Genomic DNA, 20631 nt, shown 5'->3' with positions numbered 1-20631 from the left:
GAGGAGAGAAAGATAGGGGGAAACGGGCGATGTGTATGAGGGGAAGAACTAAAGACAGAAGAAGCTTACCATTTTCCATTTCGACGACAAAGCGGATGGCATCTAGCTGCATGGGGCAAACGGCGTCGCATCATGATTGGGGCGCCCGATAGAGATGGGATTCTAGAGGCACCAGGCATGAAACTTACTAATTGAATCTCACTTTGAAATGATAGTAAATGGTCTTCTAACGACTGAAGTTGTTCTGTTTGTTCTGTTTCTTATAGAGCAATCTATTCGAGATACCAAGACCAACACGTGTCTACATGGAATCATCAAATCGCAAAAAAACAACGTTTAGAATTTCTGTATGCCCAACCCGGCGCCGATGCCCCTATTGCAACATGAAAGCCATTCAAGGATACCATTACATTTCTCTCTGTCTGTCTCTCTCTCGTTCTTCTTCTCGACAAGAGAATTCAGCCAGCCACCAAGCACCAAGTCAGTTAAAACCTGTACTTGCTCTGCTTCTTCTTCTCGTCGTTGCGCTTCTCATCCACCTTTTGCCTCTTGCGCGACTCCTGCGCAATCATCTCGGACAGATCCTCCTCGTAGGCCCACTTGGCACCCAACCCTTCCTCGCGTTTGCCCTCCTCGAACCGCCGCCGCACCTCGTCCTTGCTGATGCCGTCGTTGTTGAGCAGCGCGTCCGGGTCGAGCGCGACGTCCACATCGCCGGGCTTCTTGCGCTTGCGGCTGTCGTCCTCCTGGCCGAGCACGGGCATGTTTGCCTTTTGCTGGTTGAGGTCGTACACCCTGTCGCTACCAAAGAAGCCCTCAGTGCGCTGCTGCCGCTCGGGGATGACTTGGTATGCCGAGCGCGGGTGAGAGCTCTCCTCCGTGTCGAAGCCGCGGCGCTGCTTGCGGAGGTCCATCTCGCCCGCCACCGAGGTCTCGACGCCGTGGCCCGGGTAATCTGTCGGTACGGATGAGACCATGCCGCCCGAGGTCTCGATGCCGCTGGGCGAGGCGAGGCCGCCGCTGGGGCCGTCCTCCTCATCCTCCTCCTCCTCGTCGGATTCTTCTTCCGAGTCTTCCTCTTCCGACTCCTCGTCGCGGGGTTGCAGCTCACCCCACAGAGTCTTCTCGACAGGTTCGCCGGTGGCCAGGGGCGCGGCGACGGGTGGTGCGATTTGTGCACCGGCCTGGTTTGTGAGACCGAAAACGTCACCTCCGTACAAGGGGCGGTTGAACTCGTCGACGGGGGGTTTGCCCCAGCCACCGGGGTGGAAACCCCACGAACCACCTGGTGGTGGCGGAGCGTTGAGTCCTGGGATCTTGAGAGTGGGATATGATGGAGGCGGGCCGAATCGCTGCTGGTTGATGAGCCATGGTGGAGGTGCGCCTGGCGGCATACCCAAAGCCTCCTTTGTGGCCTCGGTTAGATCACCCGGCCGGAAGTGCTGGAAGTCAACCTCGCTCTCCTTGCCCTCGTAGTACACCTCACCGAACCGCGTAAGTTCCGGCTTGGTCTGGAAGCGGAAGAACGCATCGTAGAGCTTCTGGTAGTCGATGTCCAGTTTGCCCATCTTGGGGGCGACACGCTCCCGCTGCTTCTGCTTCAAAGACTGTTGCTCCTGCTTTTCGAGAACAGCGTCACGCATTTCCGTAATGCCAGTCTCGGCAATAAACTTTGGTAACCGGAAGGGCGGCTTCTCGATACCTCGCTTCGAGGAAAGGTACTCCCTCTTGAGCGCCCAGTGGCCAGGTACGGGTACCACATTTCTTTGCGCCTTGATCTGCACGAGAAGGCGCGGATCTGTGGATGAAGTGTCCTGCCACTCGACAACATCGGGTATCTTCACCAAAGCCTTCAGCTCCGCAATAGATAGCTTGTTGAGTTGCTTCCTCTTCTTCTTGGAGAGCTTTGTCTGTCCCGATGCCTCCTCGTCCTCGCTGGGAATATCGTCCTCGTCCCATATTACCTCGCCCGTGTTGCCCGCATTGGCCTCCTTTGAAACTTCGTCCTCGTCTATCGCGACGCCGAATTTTGAAAAGATATCCTTGAACGCGGCAAACCTCTCGTCGTCAAAGTTGAATTCATCATCGGCAGGGCCATCGGCTTCGACCTTAGCATTGGCCTCGGGCTCGTTCTTAACCTCGAGGTCGTTGCCAGTCGGTTCTGGTGTTGCCCCAGTCTCCTCGGGCTTCTTCTCGTCGTCCTTGGCCTCGGGAGTGTTTGACGCGACCTGATTGTCCTCCACGTCAGTATCACGTGCGCATGCGATAGCACATAACAACGAACGTACCTCTGTCTGAGTCTTCTTCTGCTCCTTCTTTTTCGCCCTCCGCATCTGGTTCTTGGTCATCTTTGGGGCCGCCATCTTGAATCGAGATGCGCCGTAGAGCTGAAGGCTTTTGGTGTAGCTTGTGTTACGACGTAGCAGACCACTGCGGCAATGGTGAATCTTCTCGGGTCGATGCGAGGGCGCATGCTTTGTGGGAAAGCAAAACGACGGTAGTTCTGCGGACGCGCAGGAATGGGCTGGGGAAAAGAATTGCAATGCGATGGAATAGATGTTGATGGGAGTCGAATGCTGAATAGCCTTCTGGAGGCGACTGGCGATGCGTGACAGCCGCGCCAAACTTTTGGAGGCTGCTTTACGATCAAGTGGGCCCGTCGCTAATCCTGGCCGAAGTGAGAACGGTACGTATCCTTACTGCTCAATTGGAAGCTTGGACCGGCACTGTCCAGTGCTTAGCCAAGTTGTGTCGGTCGGCGGCGTTACTAATCATCCAGCAGCGCCGTAGGTTCCTCCCGTCAATGCCACGATGCCGTGCAAACACTGCAGGTGCCAACCCGTTGCGCCGGTCTTCCAGCGGGTTTAGTGCCCGGGCACGGGCTGTTGAATGCCGTGGTACTGGTGGGCGAAGCTCCGTGGGGGGATGCGTTTCTGCCCCTTGCTCAGCAGGGATAGCAGCCACTGACAACGAGCCATTCCTAAGCCGCGCTGCAGCACCGTGGGATCTCCGATGGATTGAGATGAGGACAGCTCCCCCAGTAACTTTAGGGAGCTGACTTTTGTATGGACGTGTAAATCTCGCCCTGCCGTCGAGACTTTTTTTTGCCCATGCGAAAGAGAGAGAACGTCTGGCCTCCCACCATCAGAGCGTCGCCATCTGAAAATCGACTTTCCACAAAGGCAGAGGCAATGCTCGACCTTAAGCAAGTCTAAGGTTTTTTCAATTTTCTTCGCGCATGATTGCCGCATCTGTCACTCGTTTTCCTACCAGTACAAGAGATATCTCCAGAGGGGTGCCCAGGCCTCAGAGGTACTAGGTAATTTACGAAAATCGCATACCCACCCTGCCAGCATTATCAGCTACCTTACGGAGACGGGATACCTTGCCTTGATACCAAGAACTTTTGTCCCCGCCAAATTTCCCCCAGTGCTCGCGTCATGCCTCACTCCACAAGTTCTGGTTCTACAACACAAACCTCCTCGGTCAATCGGTCGCAGCACTCACCAAGACCGTACGGCGATATCGATTCCCTCTCTGCCAACGGCAACGGCGGCATGGAGAAGTTCCCCGACCACATCGATTCCCACCTCACCAATGGTTCGAGGGCGCCGAGCCCTGCAAAGTCGAACGGCTATGCGCTGCCAGGAGCGCCCGTAGGCGGCGACCGCTGGCAACCCAGAAAGGAGAGTCTCCAGGGTCGCAGCGTTAGATGGGTTGCGCCGGGCCAGCAGGTGCCAACGCGATATGGCCACGGGAGGCAGAAGAGTCTGGGTGACGCCATTCACAGCATACGGACAAGAGGCGGAAGCGTCGGCCAGAATGCTCACGAGATAGCTGATGCGCTCAAGGCGCCTGTCTCTCCGAGGTTGATTGTGAGTTTTGTTCAGAAACGCTGCTCTGCTCCCTTCTTTTTTGTGCTTGCTGGGCGCTGACAGCTCGCATCGCAGGCGCTCTGTGTCCTCTGGTACACCTCATCCGCCCTTACGAACACGTCCTCGAAGTCCATCCTTACCGCCTTCGACAAGCCTGCGACGCTGACCCTTATCCAATTCGCCTTCGTGGCCACCTACTGCATCCTCTTCGCCTGGCTAGCCAACATCTTTCCAAGTCTCAAGACGACAATACCAGCCCTCAAGCATGGCATTCGCTACCCTTCCCGCGATGTCATTTCGACGACGATGCCCCTTGCCGCATTCCAGATCTTTGGCCACTTGCTGAGCTCGACCGCGACCTCCAAGATCCCCGTCTCGCTGGTCCACACCATCAAGGGTCTCTCTCCCCTTTTCACAGTCCTGGCCTACCGCTTGATCTTCAACATCCGGTACTCTGTCAACACCTACCTGTCTTTGGTGCCCCTGACCCTCGGAGTCATGCTTGCTTGCTCTGGCAAGCACAACAGCTACAGTGGCGAGCTCCTGGGCATCTTATACGCTCTTCTCGCCACCATTATCTTCGTGACGCAAAACATATTCTCGAAGCGTCTTTTTAACGAAGCCGCCAAGGCCGAGGCCGAAGGCCAGTCAGCGCGGTCGCAAAAGCTCGACAAACTCAACTTGCTCTGCTACTCCTCTGGCATGGCATTCATCCTGACGGTCCCCATCTGGTTCTGGAGTGAAGGCACCGGAATCATCGGCGACGTCCTCCACGACGGCGCAGTCGACCTCAATGAAAAGGCGGGCTCCTTTGACCACGGCCGCCTCACCATCGAGTTCATCTTCAACGGCACGTTCCACTTTGGACAAAACATCCTCGCCTTTGTCCTCTTGTCCCTCGTCTCGCCAGTGACCTACTCAGTCGCCAGTCTGATCAAGCGCGTGTTCGTCATCGTCATTGCCATCATCTGGTTCCGCAACCAAACCACCCCTCTCCAAGGCGTCGGTATCCTTCTGACCTTTGTCGGCCTATACCTCTACGACCGCACCCACGACCGGGACAAGGCCGACCGCAAGGCAAAGATGATGGAGATCAAGGAGGAGCCTCTGCTGCCCCTAAACACAAAGGATGCTTTGAACGCAAGCCAGAACGCTCCCGTCTTTGAGAGTCCCATGGTTTCTGCTGGAGCCTTCCAGTCGTTTAGCAATGGGCACTCGCCTCATGGCGAAGATGCCAAGAAATCTGACGGGCCCAGCAACGGTAGAGCCCGCGGCGCGAGTAACGCCGCCTGGCTCGCACCGGGTACCAAGCAGGAAGATACCTGGCGATTTGGGGACCGGTAATGACTGAAGGAGCAGGACGTAAGATGGGAGTTGTAAAAACATGTCTTTTCTAGGCCAATGAGTTGCAAGGAGTTCAATGTCAATGTACTATCATGATAGGCGCCAGTCTGGGTTGACGGCAATGTATGGATGAAACACGCGCGCACACACATGTTCTTGTAAGCTTGTCTTGGTTTAAGATGTAACCGGGAGATCTGGGCGAGGCATTGGGCGAGGTTCACCCTTGCGGGCGAGATACCTAGACATCAGGAATCATTAAAGGCTCCGGCGTTTGAGTGACATCTTAATGCATTTCAAGCTAAGATTCCACAACCTTTCATGGAAATTGGCAGGACAATGATGTCCCCTTCATATTGTTACTGAGAGCCAAATCATAAAAGCTCTCCCACCGTCTCAACATCAATTCATACGTACGCCGACGACTCAACCTTAGTCAATGAGCCATTCCTCCACCTCAATACCAACACTCCGCCCGACACCCCGAATGATATCCCACCCGACATTAATCCTCCACTTGCCGCCCCGATCCATCGGATCACCGCCCGTGCCAACCTTCATCAGCAACCGCAAACTCGCAAGCGTCGAGATGGCCATACCCACGTCTCCGTCCACCACGCTGCTGCCGCCGACAGTACCAAACCCGCCACGCACGTCGGCCTCGGCCCACTCGCTCCGCACGGCAGCAAATATGGCGAGCATGCGCTCCAGAACGAAAGCGTGCGCGCCGAGCAGCTTGCGCGAGATCTTCTTGTGCTTGCTCGGTCGGCCCCTTTTCGGCGCCACGAACCCGCCGCCGCGGCGTTTCCGGCGGCCGTGGTGGTATGTCGAGAAGAGCGTCAGGTCGTGGCGGGGGGCGTTGTGCGAGGCGAGGTAGGCTGCGAGGAGAAGCAGGCGGGTGGTTGTCGGTAGGAGGGTAGTCAGGTCGGCGGTGGCGGTGCTCATCAGCGCGGCCGCTGACTGGGTTGATGCTGCTGCGTGCTTTGAGGGCGTGCCTACTGGTGTATGGCCATTCGTCTTTGTCGTCGTCGTTGTCGTAGAAGAAGTAGGATTACCGAGCTTGATGGAGACGATACTCGGGTTCAGGAGGCTCTCGTCCTGGAAGTGCACGCGCGAAGCGATGAGGAGCTTGGAGAACTCGCGCGGGCCGTGGGTGCGCGCCAGGATGGGCGCCGTGAAGCGCGGCCAGAGGGCGTCGCAGCTGTGGCGGCACGAGGGTAGGGTGCGGGATGCCGAGGTGGTGAGGGCGTCGCAGACGGCGCCGACGAAGCGTGTCCAGAGGAAGTTTGTGTCGTCTTGCGTTGTGGTCGGGGTCGGCGGTGGCGGGGACGCCGAGATGATTTTTATGAACTCCTGCTTGGTGTAGTTTGGGAATTGGATGTGTGGTACGAAGGAGGTGCGGAGGCTGGAGGGGGGAGGGGCGGTGACGATGAAGACGCAGGTTAGACATGGTATCTATAGATGGTGGGTTAGAATGCCATAGTTGAAGGGGGTAAGGGGTTTTGCATCATCACTCACCACTTCGGATAGCCGTGCTAATGCTGGGAGGAGAGTTGCGGGAGCGTCTCTCTGACGGTCAATTGCGTCAAAGACGAGCACGAGGCGCCAGCCGTCGGGTCGTTGTGTGTACTTGAGCATCTTGCACAGCTCAACCATCAATTGGGCTAACGTCTCGCACTTCTTGGGCGGAGCCTCCCATTGTATCGCGTCCACCACGGCAGCGATTGTCCGCTCGAACAGATGCCGGCCCGTGATGCATTGTATGGAGTTGACGAGGGCGAAGCTGAGAGAGGTTCTGGGTTCGGCTTCGATTTCTTCGTCGGGAGGCTTGGAAAGGTTCCGCAGGAGTGACTCGACGATGGCTGACTTGCCGGTAGCTTCGGTGCCGTAGACGATGAGGTTCCGGCAGGGCGCGGCGGCGGGCTGAGGTGTTGAGGTCAGTGTCTGGCCTTTACACAAGATCACCTAAAGACTTGGCGACTTACATGGAGAAGAGTAGCTAAAGAACGGATCTGACGTTCGCGGCAGGGGAAACGTTCAAACAAGGAGGATAGGAGGAGCTCCTCGGGGAGCTGAAAGAGAGACGCCATGTCAATAGGGGAAAATTGCTCTGGCGTTCGAGCCTTTTAGTAAGTATCAACTCGAAAACAGCGTTCGTCACCCGGAGAAGAAAACCGGGGAAACGGGCCGGAAATCCAAGACCGCCGTGTCGCGTTCGAAGGTACGGAGTACATGGAGAGGAAATGGCCTCCAAGCCGCTGAGACGCGAAGTCAGGTGACCGGAGCATCGGCCCATCTCGGGCCCCTCTTACGGCGGATGCAGGGGATCAAAAGTGGCCCGCGTGCGTTGGGACCCAGGCGCCCTGTGCCGGGCGCAGCTCCACTTCTTGAGACTTGACCACACTCAGTTTTAGGTAGCTCGTCTGCGGCAGTGCGGCCTCACAAGCTCACAGAGTCACAGTACCGGTAACTTCTCAAGTCACAACTCCCCCCGCCTCCTTCACTCATCGGGAACTGTGCGCCAAGTGTCAAATGTCCACGTTCCCCAAAGGTCAAACAAACATGTCCGTATCCAAACCCACTCCAACGCCCAAAAGGGCAACCCACGGAGGGTTGACAGCAGGGAGAAGGGTACTGCGGGAGGCGCAGTGCTTTTACGGATACACAGTACCCTTCTTTCCGACCCTTGGAATGAACAAACTTGTGTGTGTTGCCGGGTCCTAAGAGGCTTGCGCAAGCCTCTTATCCGTCCTTTTTCCCCTTCTTGCTGCCGCTGCACATGCTTCGTGGCCCTGGCGGCGCAGTTTGGGTACGTCAACGGCATGGAACACACACCAGGGCATGTACTGTTGCGGCGCGTTCGTTCGTTTCTCTCCCACTTATGAGGTTGAGCTTCTCTGGCTTCTATTAGCCCGTCTCATTACAACCGGCATGCCACCACCTTCGAAGGATTCGTGCCGCCCAACGGGGGATAGCGCTAGTCATCCGTCAGATGAGACTTAGGTAGAGAGCTGGTCAGCTCAGTGTGGGGTCAATGATCTCTCCATTTGTGGCTTTGATAACTGAGGTAATAACACACCTGGGAAGGCAGCAGCATGAGATTCGTTTGTTCATGAGGCCTCACACACACTTAACCCGACACAACTTGAGTCGGCATTTGCATTTTAACACCAACGGAACCAACCACCTACCTAACCCCTGGGGGCAAAAAAAGAGACAAACTTGAAGCTAGCGGGCCGACTAATCAGTGCGAAGGGGGACTGTGTTTTAAAGCTTCATCCGATAACTAGGCGTCTCATTCCGTCAGCAGCGTCACCCACCCACGGAACTCTGTTTCAACCCCGACGACATCTCTACTTCCCCCGTCCGGCCGTTGGACATCATCCCTAAAAAAGTAGAGGTCCGAGCATCACCAACTCACCCCTTCTACCTAGCGTCCCGACTTCACACACTTGACAATTTCGGAACGACGTGCCTTTCACCTCATTGCCACTACCGAGAAGCTTCTCTTTCTCTCCCTCCCTCTTCCCCACTCATCATTCATCTCACCCCAACAACCTCCACCTCATCTCACTTCGCCCCGTAGTCATCCTTCCCTCTCATCCCGAATCCTGACGGACGCCGTAAGACTGAAGAGCAGCTGCTTGGTCCAGGTCCATCATTGAGACGAGAGTCGGATGGCCTCGGGGGGCCCCGTCAAGGACAAGACACACACGCACACACGATGACCATCCTCTCATCCTCCGGACAGTCAGACTCAGCGGACGCCGCCGCAGGAGGCTCAACTAATCACATTGAGGATAAGCCATACCACTCAAAACGGCCTCACAAGAAGTCCCGGACGGGATGTAAGAACTGTAAGACGCGCAAGGTGAAGTGCGATGAGGCTCGTCCAACATGTCGTAACTGCGTGCTCCGCAAGGCCAATTGCAACTACCCCGGACCGTCCCACTCCCACTCCGACCACCGCCCACCGGGATCGCCATCGGGCTCCTCCGCCGGGCCTTTCTCGCCGGCCCGCTCGCGGTCTCACACGCCGTCGCACCGCCGCAACAGCCACTATGCGGCCGGCGGCGGCGACGACGACGACGACGCCAATGCCCTCGTCATCAAAGAACCGCTCTACATCCCCGCCGGCGACAGGGATGCCATCGACATGAAGCTCCTCTGGTTCTACACCACAAACACCTTCACATCCTTCGCCACCCAGGCCGGCAGGGTGAAGCGCATCGACGACATTCTCAAAGTCAAGATACCAGGCCACGCCTTCGAGAGCCCCTTCCTCATGGACTGCCTCCTCGGCACCTCCGCCCTCCAGCTCCAGCACCTCAAGCAAGACATCGCCCCCTCCCGCGCCCTCCGCTACCGCGCCCGCGCCTTCGAGGGCTACCGCAAGGCCATCGAGGAAGGCAAACCGGAAACTTTCCCCGCCCTCATCGCGACGTCCTTGCTGCTCACCGCCTTGTCGTCGCAAATGTTCCGCGAAGAGGGGACAAAGGACCTCTACATCATCGACTGGATGGTCGTCTGGCGCGGCATCGGCCTCATGATCGACATGGCTACGCCGCAGACCCTCTGGGATTCCGGGCTCGCGGAGCTCTTCATGCGTCCGCCCATCAACCTCGACGAGGCCGCCAAGCATATCCCCAATAGTCTGCTCTTTATGGTCTCCTCCATCCAACCCGGCGACCTAGACTACGACGACATCTCGACGTATTACGACACGCTTAAGTACCTCGGCTCCCTCTATGCCGAGCTCGTCAATGGCTTCGGGCCCATTATGACCTTGCGCGTCGTGACATGGTTTACTTTTATTCCAAAGGGCTTCGTCGAGCTTGGGCGGGAAAAGAGGCCTCGCGCGCTTGTGATTTTGGCTCATTACCTCATGTTCATGAAGGCGACGCAGAATCTGTGGTGGATTGAAGGCATTGGAGACCGTGAGATTGCGGGGATTGTGAATTATCTGGGCGAAGGATGGTATGAGCAGCTTGCTACGCCACGCCTGGCTTTGCTGCTGGACGACCGTACTGATATTGCGCGGCTGATTCTGGGGGATCCGGACTGGGAGTCGCCCATTGACTTTTACAATGCTCCGACGCGTGATCCACGGACGGAGTTGCTCACTTGGGTTGATGATCACGGCAAGCGGTATAAGGGCATGCCGCAACGGGTTGGGGATCTGCACCCCGCGGATCCGGCGCCGAGGACGTTACCCTGGGAGAGGGATGGTTTTCATCATGACCCGATGATGCTCAGTCCCGCGGGGCGGCGATATGCTGAGAGGGTGCTAGAGGCGATCGACTCGGGAGTTCAGGACATGGATGTATCCTAGAGAGGCAAGGAACTACTCCCGTCAATGGACATGGCGTCGGGACCTTTGATAGTGTTCGATTACAATACCCGATTTGCGCACTTGCTTCACAGAATACAGTAGATGGTGTAGCTACTTAGACTTTGACAGTCTGTATACACCGAAGAAGTGAGATCAAGATCGGGCCAACGTATGCACTGTGATTGGACTTTCAACCAAGGCTCTCGCTTCTCTCGGTGTTAGCGGAAACCAGACTTTGTCGCTGACGAGACTTCATTGGATAAGTCACCAAGTCCGATATGTGAATATTATTTGATATGCACCTGTTGTCAAGAGAGCGAAAACTGTTACAACGGCCAAAAGCGTAGGAAGAGATGATAGTTCTGGTGACAGATCTAGGACGGAAACCTCGAAGTGTAAACAACTCCTGGTCCGCCGAGGATGTCGATGAATCCAAGGCACCTCTTCCGTGCCCCTCCAAGGCCAGGATGCCCACGTAGGCGGAACCTAACTTCCAGCCACAAATCGGCCTCGACCTCGGAATATACTGCAACCTCCGTTGGAAACTGCCAGTACCCACAGAAACAAGTTGAGCGATTCCTAAGAACGACGGCACCTGTGCCAGTACCCATTGTTCGGTACGCGGCGGGTGCACATCAGGCAAGTGATCTTAGTATCTCGCGATGCCGGAACATACGTTCCAGCCTCAGGATGATCCTTCTTCCTGTGCTTTATCAAGTCTTTCTCCCTCGCGTAACCCTTGGCGCCAGTCTTACTGCATCCCCTCACCGTACAGGGGTATTGTGTGAAGTCGTGGGCGTTCTTCATATGTTTGGTGTATTCCGACTGTGATTCGAATGGCTTGGAGCGGTTTTGCTCTTCGCGACTGAGTGTTTCGAAGATGTCGTCCCGGTGGTGCAAACAGTCCACAAAGTGGCAGACCGGAGGTGTTTGATACTTTCCACGATGGTTAGGCATAATACCGTCGATCTTCTCCTCGGCTTCGAACTTGTGGTAGCCGCGCACATGTTGCAGTAGATGATCTCTTCTCCGGAACCCATTTTTCCCACGGTGATTTTTGCAGAATTGACAGGGGAACTTCGGCAGGTCGGTTCCCAAAGAGTCAAGATGTCGGTTGAGGACATCAAGTCGAGCAAAGTTCCTGCCACACGAACAGGCAAAGGGGCTGTGCTGTGCATCGTAGCCGTGTTCCTGGAGTTTGGCCATGCTTTTAAACTCCACCAAGCACTCTACACATACAAGTGGGTGCTCCTCATCAACCCGCTTATGACCATCAATGTGTTCACGGTGATGCTGATCATACAGGATTCTGTATACGAAACGTTGTCCGCAGCCTGGTTGTAGACACGCATATGCTTTGTGCCTTTCGTTGACAGCATGATATTCCAGCGCAGATTCGCTGCTGCAATATTCGCTGCACTCCGCGCAAGTCTGGCGCTGTGCTGCTACAATCTGCTTGACTAAACCAAAAGAGGTTATCTCCAAGGACTCCGACCCAGTTTGGAATGAAGCGCTGGCCAGTGACAGTGTAAAATCATTGTCGTCATCTGGACGGCAATGATGCATAGTCTCATCCGTTCTAAGACTGCGTTAACTTGGAGAATAGGCAAAGAAAATGGCAGGGTGGGAACCTACCGATCGGCGATTACGTCGACGTTTCGGAAGTCAGGACTGACACCCTTTTTGTTAGCGAGTAGTAAAAAAAAAATCTCACGGATCCAGGGGGTCCGCAGCGCCAAGAGCGCCATCGTCGACGTGGCCGAAGTCGTAGTAACCAGTAGGATCAAGGAGATCCATGAAGCTGGTGTCGTTGGCGTAGTTCTCGGTGTCGACTTTGGCAAGGAACTTGTCGAAGTCGCTGGTCCAGGTGACGTTGTCAGACATTGTGGCGTTGGTAATCTGGTAGGTTGCAGGGGGTGCGTTGAAGCGGCGAGGGAAAATCAGGCTGTGATGGGAGTTGTAGGCTGGTGTAGAGTCGCAAAAGAGGTGCGAATGAGTGTTGGTCAAGGAGGAGAGGGGGACGGGGAAAGCATCCTGCTTATCTCAACCTACAGGAGAGCCTCCGAAGAGGCCTCGCGCTGCTTTAACGGGGAGGCCTGGTCTGAAGGGCGATAGAAGGAGGACGAACGGTGATAGGATGGGGAAGTAAGCCACCTTCCGTCCTTTTTGAGTGAGGAACAGGAACTGACACCCTTTTCCTGTGGAATAAGGAAAGTGAGGCTGTTGGAAGCGGCCACATGCAGGTTGGACTGGGGTTGCCTCAAGCAGGCGGCATACAAGGAAGTTGGCCGAACCAGAGAAGCAGTGAAGAAGGGTCGCAAGTCATGGTAGGTATGATGTGTGTATTGAAACAACCAAACTCCAAAGAGTGACAAAACAACATGAAATAGTTCACAGCATTTTCCAAGCCAATTGAAAAGCCCCTCATCCAATCAGAAAATCTTCAACAAACATCAACAAAACAACAAATGATACCAGATAGGAAGACCAAAAATGATAACACACTCAACCACCCCCCTTCTATGCAGTCTTTAGTACAGTATGTACAAATTTCATCTCTTACTGCTGCTCAAACAGAAGAGACCTGGGGTTACCAAGCAGGATCTTGAACGTCTCCTCAATCTTATCAAGCAGCTCCGCAGCATGACCCTTCCATGACTCGAACGTGACAATCTCAATCGTCAATTTGTCGCCCTGGGGGAACGCCTGGATCTTCCACTCGCGAAGCGGCTCCTGCTGCGGGTAAATCGTCTCCATACGGCTGCTCGCCGTCTCGAACCCGAGGCTCTCGACGTGCTCGACGTCCTGGTGCACCACCGTGTCAAACCAGTCCACCGAGGCGGGCCAGTCGGTGCACAGCTTGGCGATCTCTGGCAGGCCGATGCCCTCGTGCGCCGAGCTGGCAATGTGCTGGTTCTGTACGAGGTTAAGGAGGTCGAGGACCGTCCAGTCGTCCTCGAACTTGACGCGCACGGGAACGTATTGCCAGCAGGGGCCGACGACCATGTCGGCGTTGAGGAAGTCGATGTTGCGGCCGCTGACGACTTCGCCAAAGGTGACGTCGCGCGTGCTCTGCAGACGGGCGAGGGTAAGGGCCCAGGCTGCGGTGGGAAGAGTGGCGATGGTGACGTCCTTGGAGCGGGTTGAGATGTCGAATGTCCTGTCGATGGCGTAGTGCTGTCTCTCCGTCACGGGGGTATCGGGCTTCAGAACATTGACGGAGGATCCCTGGAGGAGCTCCTTCCAGTAGTCGACACTCTGGGGGATGTTGGACTTGACGACGTGGCCGACGAAGGATGAGAAGGGGAGGGCCTTGGGAACGGGCTTGCCCTCGTGCAGAGCCGACAGCTGGTGCAGCATGATGGGCAAGCAAATCTCATCGTACTGAGCGTGTGAGACGCGGAACACCAGGGCGGACTGGCCGTTGCTGCTGTGGACGAAGAACCACTTGACAAAGATGGAGCCAAGCGGCATCCGAGTCTGGACGTCCATGTTGCAGAGGTCCTTAACAAAGGTCTCGACGTCGCTGTCGATCTCGTACTCCACGACGGGGGTCTTGACGTCTTCGAGGATGACGCTCAGGCAAGCGCCATTGTGCTTAACAAAGACTGATCGCAGCACCTCGTTGAGAGAGACAAGCTCTTGACAGCTCTGGAAGAGGCGGGGGCGGTCAACGTCGCTCTCAAAGTACATTGCCTCGTAACGAGCAGAGAAGCGAGGGATCTCAATTGTGCCCTTGACGGCGACCTCCTGCAACGGTCTTGCGGGGAATGCGTCGACAATCTTCCATGTAGGGTCGGCCAGAAGGGGGCAAAGGGTTTCTGCCGGGGCATCGCCGAGGTTCTCAACCAGCTCAAAGGGAACGAGAGGCTTCAGAGACTCTTGAGAGTCCTGAGTGGGCTCAGAGTCCTGGAGGACGCTGGCCATGTCGTACAGTGTCCTCTTCGTGAAGACCTGGTTGACGGTAAGTGTAAGGCCAGCTAAGCGGGCCTCAGAAACGAGCTTCATGGCACCGATGGAATCTCCACCAAGACGGAAGAAGCTGTCGTTCAGTCCAATATCGCTCTCAGGGAGCCTGAGTACACGGCTCCAGAGTGTTCGCAGACGACGCTGCTTGGCGGACGTGGCAGAGATGCGCTTAGTAGGCGCTTTGGTGGCAGTGCTGGCCTTTTGGACCAGATCGCTCGTCTTGCCGGTGATCTCAACAGGTCCGTCCGCGTTGAATTTGGCGAGGCGCTCCGTCTTGTAAAACTTGCCAGCCTCCTTGGTCTCGGCCCATGAGGGGTTCTCCAGCGTGGAGAGAGACAAGTCGGACTTGCTGACAACCACCAGTTCACCAACAACTCCAAGAGGTGCCAGAAGCGCAGAGTCAGTAGGGTTGACAATGTACACCGCCTCGGCCTCCGGGTACTCCTGCTGGACGCTCTTGGCGCTCTCGGTGCTCAAGCGAGCGACCTCGGTCTTGTCCTCCTCAGTCAGGTACGCGATATCGCCAAGCGGCGTGTCGGTAAGCTGGCAAAGCTTCTGCGCCACCTGAGAGAATTGGGCGAGTGCCTTCTCCATGAGAGGCTTCTGGACAGTCTTTGAGTCGAATGAGGCCATCACCAAGAAGCCCTTGGGGTCCGTCGAGCAGACGAGCATGAGAGCGTAGGTGTTGAACTTGAGAGCTTCCTCCGCTGCCTCCGCGTCGCCGGCGGGAACGAGGCGGTTGGCGGGGTACTTGTTGAACTCTTCCTGGTCAAAGTCGTCGGCGCTCGGGTGCAGAACGAGACCGGTCCTCAGCTCGCAGGCCTCGAGGGCATCCGGGCTAAGACGACGAATGTGCTGGAGACCAGTGTGCTCGTAAGGAATCTGCTGGATGGTCTGGTCCTGGATGTCTTGGAGGTAGTCGCTGACGAGCGTCTCGGCGTTGACCTGGGTGCGGAAGGGGACAGTGGTGATCATGGGGCCCTCGATTTCGTCGGAGCCTCTGATGGGCGCGTTACGACCGGTGAGGGTCTCGCCAAAGACGACGTCGTTGGATGAGGCGTAGTGGGATGCCACGTAGGCCCAGGCACCGCGAATCACGGTGGCGACGGTGGTGTTGGACGCGGGTCTGCCGTTCAGGGGTACGTAGACTTCCAGGAGAGAATCGGCCTGCGTCTGGTAGCCCTCGTACGGCAGCGCGGGGAACTGCGTGGTGGCAGCAGCGCCCTGGAGCTGCTCGCGCCAGTACGTCTCGGCGGCGCTGCGGTCCATGCTGCCGAGATACTTGATAAAGTCCTTGAACTCGGCGGGGCGCTGAACCTTTTGTCCGTCAAAGGCCTTGTTGACCTTGTCGACGATGAGGGGCATGCACCAGCCGTCGTACAGGGCGTGGTGCATCGTCAGCACGAACTGCACCTTGCCCGACGCGTTGTCCTTGACGAGGGCATAGCGGACGAGGGGTCTGCCGAGGTCCATGCCCTCCTCGCGGTCCTTGACAAGGTAGCCCTGGAGGTCATCGCCAATGTGCCAGGCAATGTCTTCCTTGACGACGACCTGAGCGAGGCCGCGGCCGGGCACCTGGACGATTCTCGTGCGGAGGATGGCGCAGTCCGCGGCGGCGACGTTAAATGCGTTGCGGAGCTTGTCTGCCGTCGCCGCGTCCGCGAGGTCGACGACTCTCTGCGCGACGTACGCGGAAGTTACCTTGGCCGACAAGGCCATGAGACCCTCCTGGAGAGGCGTGCAGGGGTAAATATCCTCGATGGCGGACTCGTCGATGCCGCAAAGCTTGGCTGACTCGGCGCGGGCCTCCTCGGGAGTCCATCCTTCCTCGAGAAGAGAGAAGGGCGCGACGGCGGCATCGTCTTCCTTGGACACCTTGGTCGCGTTCTCGGCCATGGCCTTGAGGGTGGGGAAGTTGAAGATGGTTGCGACGGTCAGGGCGATGCCGTCTTCTCTCGCGGCAGCGACAAGCTTCATCGCGCGGAGGGAGTCTCCGCCGAGAGCGAAGAAGCTGTCGTGCAGGCCGATGGCGGCGGCGGACTCGCTGCCCAGGATCTTGATCCAGACCTGCTGCAGCGCCTTCTCCATCTCCGTCTCGGGCTCCGATTTCTCGGTGGGCGCGACGCGTAGACGGGCGACCTGCTCGCGGGACATGGAGCCTCCAAGCTCGCGCAGGCGCTTGCGGTCTATCTTGCCCGAGACCAGGGAGGGCATCTTGCGGAGAGGGATGTAGGCCGAGGGGACCATGTAGCGGGGGATCTCGGCGCCGAGGGCAATGTCGATCTCGGCGATGGCCTGGCTGAACTCGGGGGAGAAGGTGGTGACGTCGCCGGCCTCGGCGTCTGCGGGACCGTTGACGGGGTTCTGCTCGACGACGAAGGCGACGAGAGTTGGCTCGCTGCCGCCGGGCTTGATGACTTCGGCGACAATCTTGACGCCTGAGGGCATCTTGCCCCGGAGGTGGTGCTCGACCTCGGCCAGCTCGATGCGCTGACCGCGGAGTTTGACCTGCTGGTCCTTGCGGCCGACGAAGGCGATGGAGCCCGTGCCGTCCGGGTCGTAGCGGACCAGGTCGCCCGTCTTGTACAGGCGACCGTGTCTGCCGCGAGCGGGGCCGCCACCGGCGAGCAGCCAGGCCGGGTCCTCGATGAAGACCTCATCCGTCTTGGCCTTGTCGTTGAGGTAGCCCATACCGACGACGGGGCCCTCGATGAGGAGCTCGCCGACGGCGCCGACGGGCATCAGGCGCTCGTGGTCGTCCGGGTCGACGATCCAGGTGAGGCCGCCAGTGCCCTTGCCGATGTTGGTGGAAGTGCTGCTGACGTTGCCGTTGATTGTGCAGCCTACGGTGCACTCCGAGGGTCCGTAGGCGATGATGACGCTCGTGGTCTTGCTCCACGTCGAGGCATCGCCCGCGGAAACGGCCTCACCTCCGAGACCAAGGACCTCGAGGGAAGGGATGACGTCCGCGTCGAGGACGCGGGCGACGGAGGGCGTCATGTGCGCCATGTTGCACTTTGAGTTGCGGATGGCACCGCTGAGGTCGTTCATGCGGTCCTCGTCCGAGGCGATGCAGAGGCAGCCGCCGGCGGCGAGCGTGCAGAGCATGCAGTCGATGCTGACGTCAAAGGCGTACGAGGCAAAGTCGAAGCAGCGCGAGTGGGCGCGGTAGCCGACCTCCCAGCCGCGGGGCACGGCGCCGCTGGTGAAGTTTTCGTGGGAGATCATGACGCCCTTGGGCTTGCCCGTGCTGCCGGAGGTGAACTGGATGTAGAGCGGGGACGAGGGCGGGACGACTGGCAGCTCCGCGGCGAGCTCGAGGGTATCATTGTTGAGGGTGTCGTCCGAGGCGATGACGAGGGTCTGCTCGGGCGCGATGCGCCTGCCGAGGTCGCTCTGGTTCTGGGAGGTGACGATGATGGTGGCTCCGGTCTGCTCGACGATGGTGCGGAGGCGGGCCTCGGGCTGGGACGGGTCCGTCAGGGCGAAGGCGGCGCCGGCCTTCATGACGGCCAGGAGGGCGACGGTGGTCCAGCGGGACTTTTCAAAGCACATTGGCACCGTGGAGCCGACGGTGACGCCGCGGGCGACGAGGTGGCGCGCGAGGCGGGTGGACAGGCGGTCGACGTCGCCGTAGGAGAAGTTGCCGTCCCAGGACTCGACGGCTGGCCTTTCGGGCCCCTTGGCCGCGACCTCGGAAATAATGTCCTGCATGCACTTTTGCATGTTCTCGGGAAGCTCGGCGTTCCATGTCCAGAGCTGCTCGAGGTCCTTTGCGGTGGGACCGATGGTGTCAGAGACCTGGCGGTAGGGCTTCTCGAGGATGGTGGTGAGGATCTCGATGAAGGAGTCGAGCTGGAAGATGGCGTGGCGGTAGGAGAGGACGGCCCGGTCCCATTGGGCCTTGATCACCAACTGGTTCTCGTTGAGCGTCGCCTCGATCTGGTATGTCCACTGGGCTCCGGAGGTCAGCATGTGACACTGAACATCATATAAGAGAATATGAAGTATCACGAAAAGGGCCGTCTACGTACGTCTTGTGATCTCTTGGAGGGCGCCTTCTCAGAATTGCCCTGAGATTTGGGTGCTCCATTGTTAAAGTATATTACCGGGATGGTCCGCGTTTCACTCCCAAGGCCGCTTTCACCGAGCTCCTTGATGACCTCCAAGGCCTCTGCTATCGAGTCGCTGTTCTTGAACGGCGCCTCGCTCAGGCTCAGACTATTGTGTGTCGCCGACGACGGTTCCTGGCCGTCCCGTGTTCTGAATCCCCAGTTCACCTTGCTCAGGCCGTCGTCGTTGTTGCGGTGGAGGACTAGTAGCCATGCGAGGAGGAGCTCGTGTCTAAAGTCGCTTACACCGGCGGTGGTGGTGGACTCGGCCCGCGATGTCACGACAACGGTCCTCGTTGAAGAGGGGTTCACGGTGCTGTTGCCGTTGGTCAAGCCGTTTGTTGCACCGTCGATGAGGCTTGTTTCTTGGTAGGCGGTTCCGCCGCCTTCGCTGTCCCGCAAGTGCATCGTGTGTTTGATTTCTGTTTACTTCCGGAGGGGGGAGGAGGGGGTATCGAAGAGAAGTAAGTGGTGAGCAAGGAAGAGGAGGATGGAGGGGTAAAGTTAACGAGAGTTATGAAGTAGTTCGAGGTTGAACTCGCAGCATTTCACAAGCCTTTGGACAACGATGGCTTCCTGTTGTTTCTTCTGAAAAACGTCGTCTTGCTTGAGACTTGTTGAAGAAAGATGTTTGGATTTTTGTCTGACGAGGACGATCAACCGGTCCAAGGGTGGAGAGCTACCCTTTCACTCATACATACGCAGTACTTCATAGGCAGGCACCAAGACTCGGAGGAGTCTTGTATACACAGTAATCGCGAGAGGCTCTTATGTGTGCGACTCTGCAGGTCTGTCCGGCAGGTATCCTTGCATGAAGACTACCCGAGAAACATACATGGCTTCCCGACTCTCTTGATTAGATCGACGAACCCCATGGCTGGGTACTGCGGTATGTACCTTGCGGCGGCGCTGCAGCCGAGCTACGTCTCCTCGCAGACCGAGCTGGATCATGGATGGACTGCGCTGCCGCTGCGGAGAGCAAGCGGAGGAGGGTAAAGCGGGAAAAAAAAAGCCTGTGAAAGAGAAAGGGCGTGGATGTTTTTTTCGCCCCGGGAACCACCAGACAGACACACCAGTCAGTTTCTTGCGATGCTCATTGATGGGAAGGGCAGATGCGAGCCACAACGGCGCAACGTGCCTAATCCATGGAGCCGTCCGGGTGGGTATAGCAGAAATGGGTTGTGTAATGTGTGACTTTGTGCCCGTATGTGTGTGTGATAGAACGGAGTATCTGGTACGCTGGTACGAATACTGGTCGTTTGCTCCGCCCAATTCGACTTCGGCGCGAACGACGAATGGGCCTGACTAAACAACCTAGAAACCACCAAAGGAACCTAGCATAGGTATGCTGCATGCAGACCTATTGCGACTGTACCTCAAAGTCAGCGTTCTGGGAACTTTGGAAGAGCCACAGAGAGAGAGAGAGAGTGAGGGACGTCAGATGCGAACGAGTTGAGCACACCCTTGCAGCACCAATGAGGCAAGAGTTTCATGACGGGTCCCCTTGAGCTAAGGCGCCATCTCATCATACGTTCTCGTGGTTCTGGGCGGGAGGGAAAAAAGGGTACACTACTCGGAGGAGTGAAGGAGGGAAAAAAGAGAGAGGCAAGGGAGTTGAAGTGGGAGGGGAGGGGCGTGTGATGATGTCGTGGGTCCTTCCTCCGATGCGACCTTACGAAAAAGAGAAACGGAGCAAGAGCTTGGGCGAGCTGGTAGCTGGGAGGGTGCGAGATACAAAGATACGAGACCGGTACCTGACCGGGGGTGTGGGGCCTCAAAGACGGATCTGATTAGGAGCGCCAAGGGGGCGTGTCCCGCATGTGGGCCGGCAGGCCTGAGGCGAGAGCCGGGAAGACATCGGCGGCCCTCATTTCTGCAGCAGAAAATTTTCCCTTAAATTTCCAGACTCTTCAATTATTATCCGCCATCTTCTCATGCTGAAGTCGCCCAATAACTGACACAAACAGGGGGGGTTGCTGTCTCGCGGCCTCGCCTGACGGTG

The 20631-nt window shown here is 57.3% G+C and overlaps 6 protein-coding genes across 6 annotated transcripts; 2 read left to right on the top strand and 4 right to left on the bottom strand.

The window, feature by feature from the left end:
- Nucleotides 1-485: 485 nt before the first annotated feature.
- On the bottom strand, nucleotides 486-2363 carry BDZ83DRAFT_571051 (uncharacterized protein; the record flags this gene model as incomplete). The annotated part of the gene is made up of 2 exons (XM_060504370.1): nucleotides 486-2228; nucleotides 2289-2363. The coding sequence occupies 2 exons, from the start codon at nucleotides 2361-2363 to the stop codon at nucleotides 486-488; spliced, it is 1818 nt and encodes a 605-aa protein (XP_060368224.1).
- Nucleotides 2364-3440: 1077 nt separating this feature from the next.
- BDZ83DRAFT_749452 (triose-phosphate transporter) lies at nucleotides 3441-5219 on the top strand (the record flags this gene model as incomplete). The annotated part of the gene is made up of 2 exons (XM_060513767.1): nucleotides 3441-3875; nucleotides 3951-5219. 2 exons carry the CDS (start codon nucleotides 3441-3443, stop codon nucleotides 5217-5219), a joined length of 1704 nt encoding a protein of 567 aa, XP_060368223.1.
- Nucleotides 5220-5507: 288 nt separating this feature from the next.
- BDZ83DRAFT_152386 (origin recognition complex subunit Orc5) lies at nucleotides 5508-7469 on the bottom strand. Its single transcript, XM_060501337.1, has 3 exons — nucleotides 7202-7469; nucleotides 6735-7139; nucleotides 5508-6671 (listed from the first exon to the last, which is right to left on the bottom strand). Exons 1-3 carry the CDS (start codon nucleotides 7304-7306, stop codon nucleotides 5649-5651), a joined length of 1533 nt encoding a protein of 510 aa, XP_060368222.1. The 5' UTR covers nucleotides 7307-7469; the 3' UTR covers nucleotides 5508-5648.
- Nucleotides 7470-8940: 1471 nt separating this feature from the next.
- BDZ83DRAFT_570961 (uncharacterized protein) lies at nucleotides 8941-10548 on the top strand (the record flags this gene model as incomplete). Its single annotated transcript, XM_060504362.1, has 1 exon — nucleotides 8941-10548. The coding sequence occupies one exon, from the start codon at nucleotides 8941-8943 to the stop codon at nucleotides 10546-10548; it is 1608 nt and encodes a 535-aa protein (XP_060368221.1).
- Nucleotides 10549-10801: 253 nt separating this feature from the next.
- Nucleotides 10802-12174, bottom strand: BDZ83DRAFT_152344 (uncharacterized protein). The gene has a single exon (XM_060501335.1). The coding sequence runs from the start codon at nucleotides 12112-12114 to the stop codon at nucleotides 11128-11130; it is 987 nt and encodes a 328-aa protein (XP_060368220.1). The 5' UTR covers nucleotides 12115-12174; the 3' UTR covers nucleotides 10802-11127.
- A 933-nt stretch (nucleotides 12175-13107) lies between these two features.
- Nucleotides 13108-19037, bottom strand: BDZ83DRAFT_570963 (non-ribosomal peptide synthetase; the record flags this gene model as incomplete). The annotated part of the gene is made up of 2 exons (XM_060504363.1): nucleotides 13108-18471; nucleotides 18552-19037. 2 exons carry the CDS (start codon nucleotides 19035-19037, stop codon nucleotides 13108-13110), a joined length of 5850 nt encoding a protein of 1949 aa, XP_060368219.1.
- Nucleotides 19038-20631: the final 1594 nt, after the last annotated feature.

This window comes from Colletotrichum acutatum (genome assembly GCF_030867785.1).
Source record: "Colletotrichum acutatum strain CBS 112980 chromosome Unknown BDZ83scaffold_19, whole genome shotgun sequence".
Lineage (NCBI taxonomy): Eukaryota > Fungi > Ascomycota > Sordariomycetes > Glomerellales > Glomerellaceae > Colletotrichum > Colletotrichum acutatum.
The sequence above is the reverse complement of the archived record's forward strand: the minus strand, read 5'-3'. Positions and strand labels throughout refer to the sequence as shown.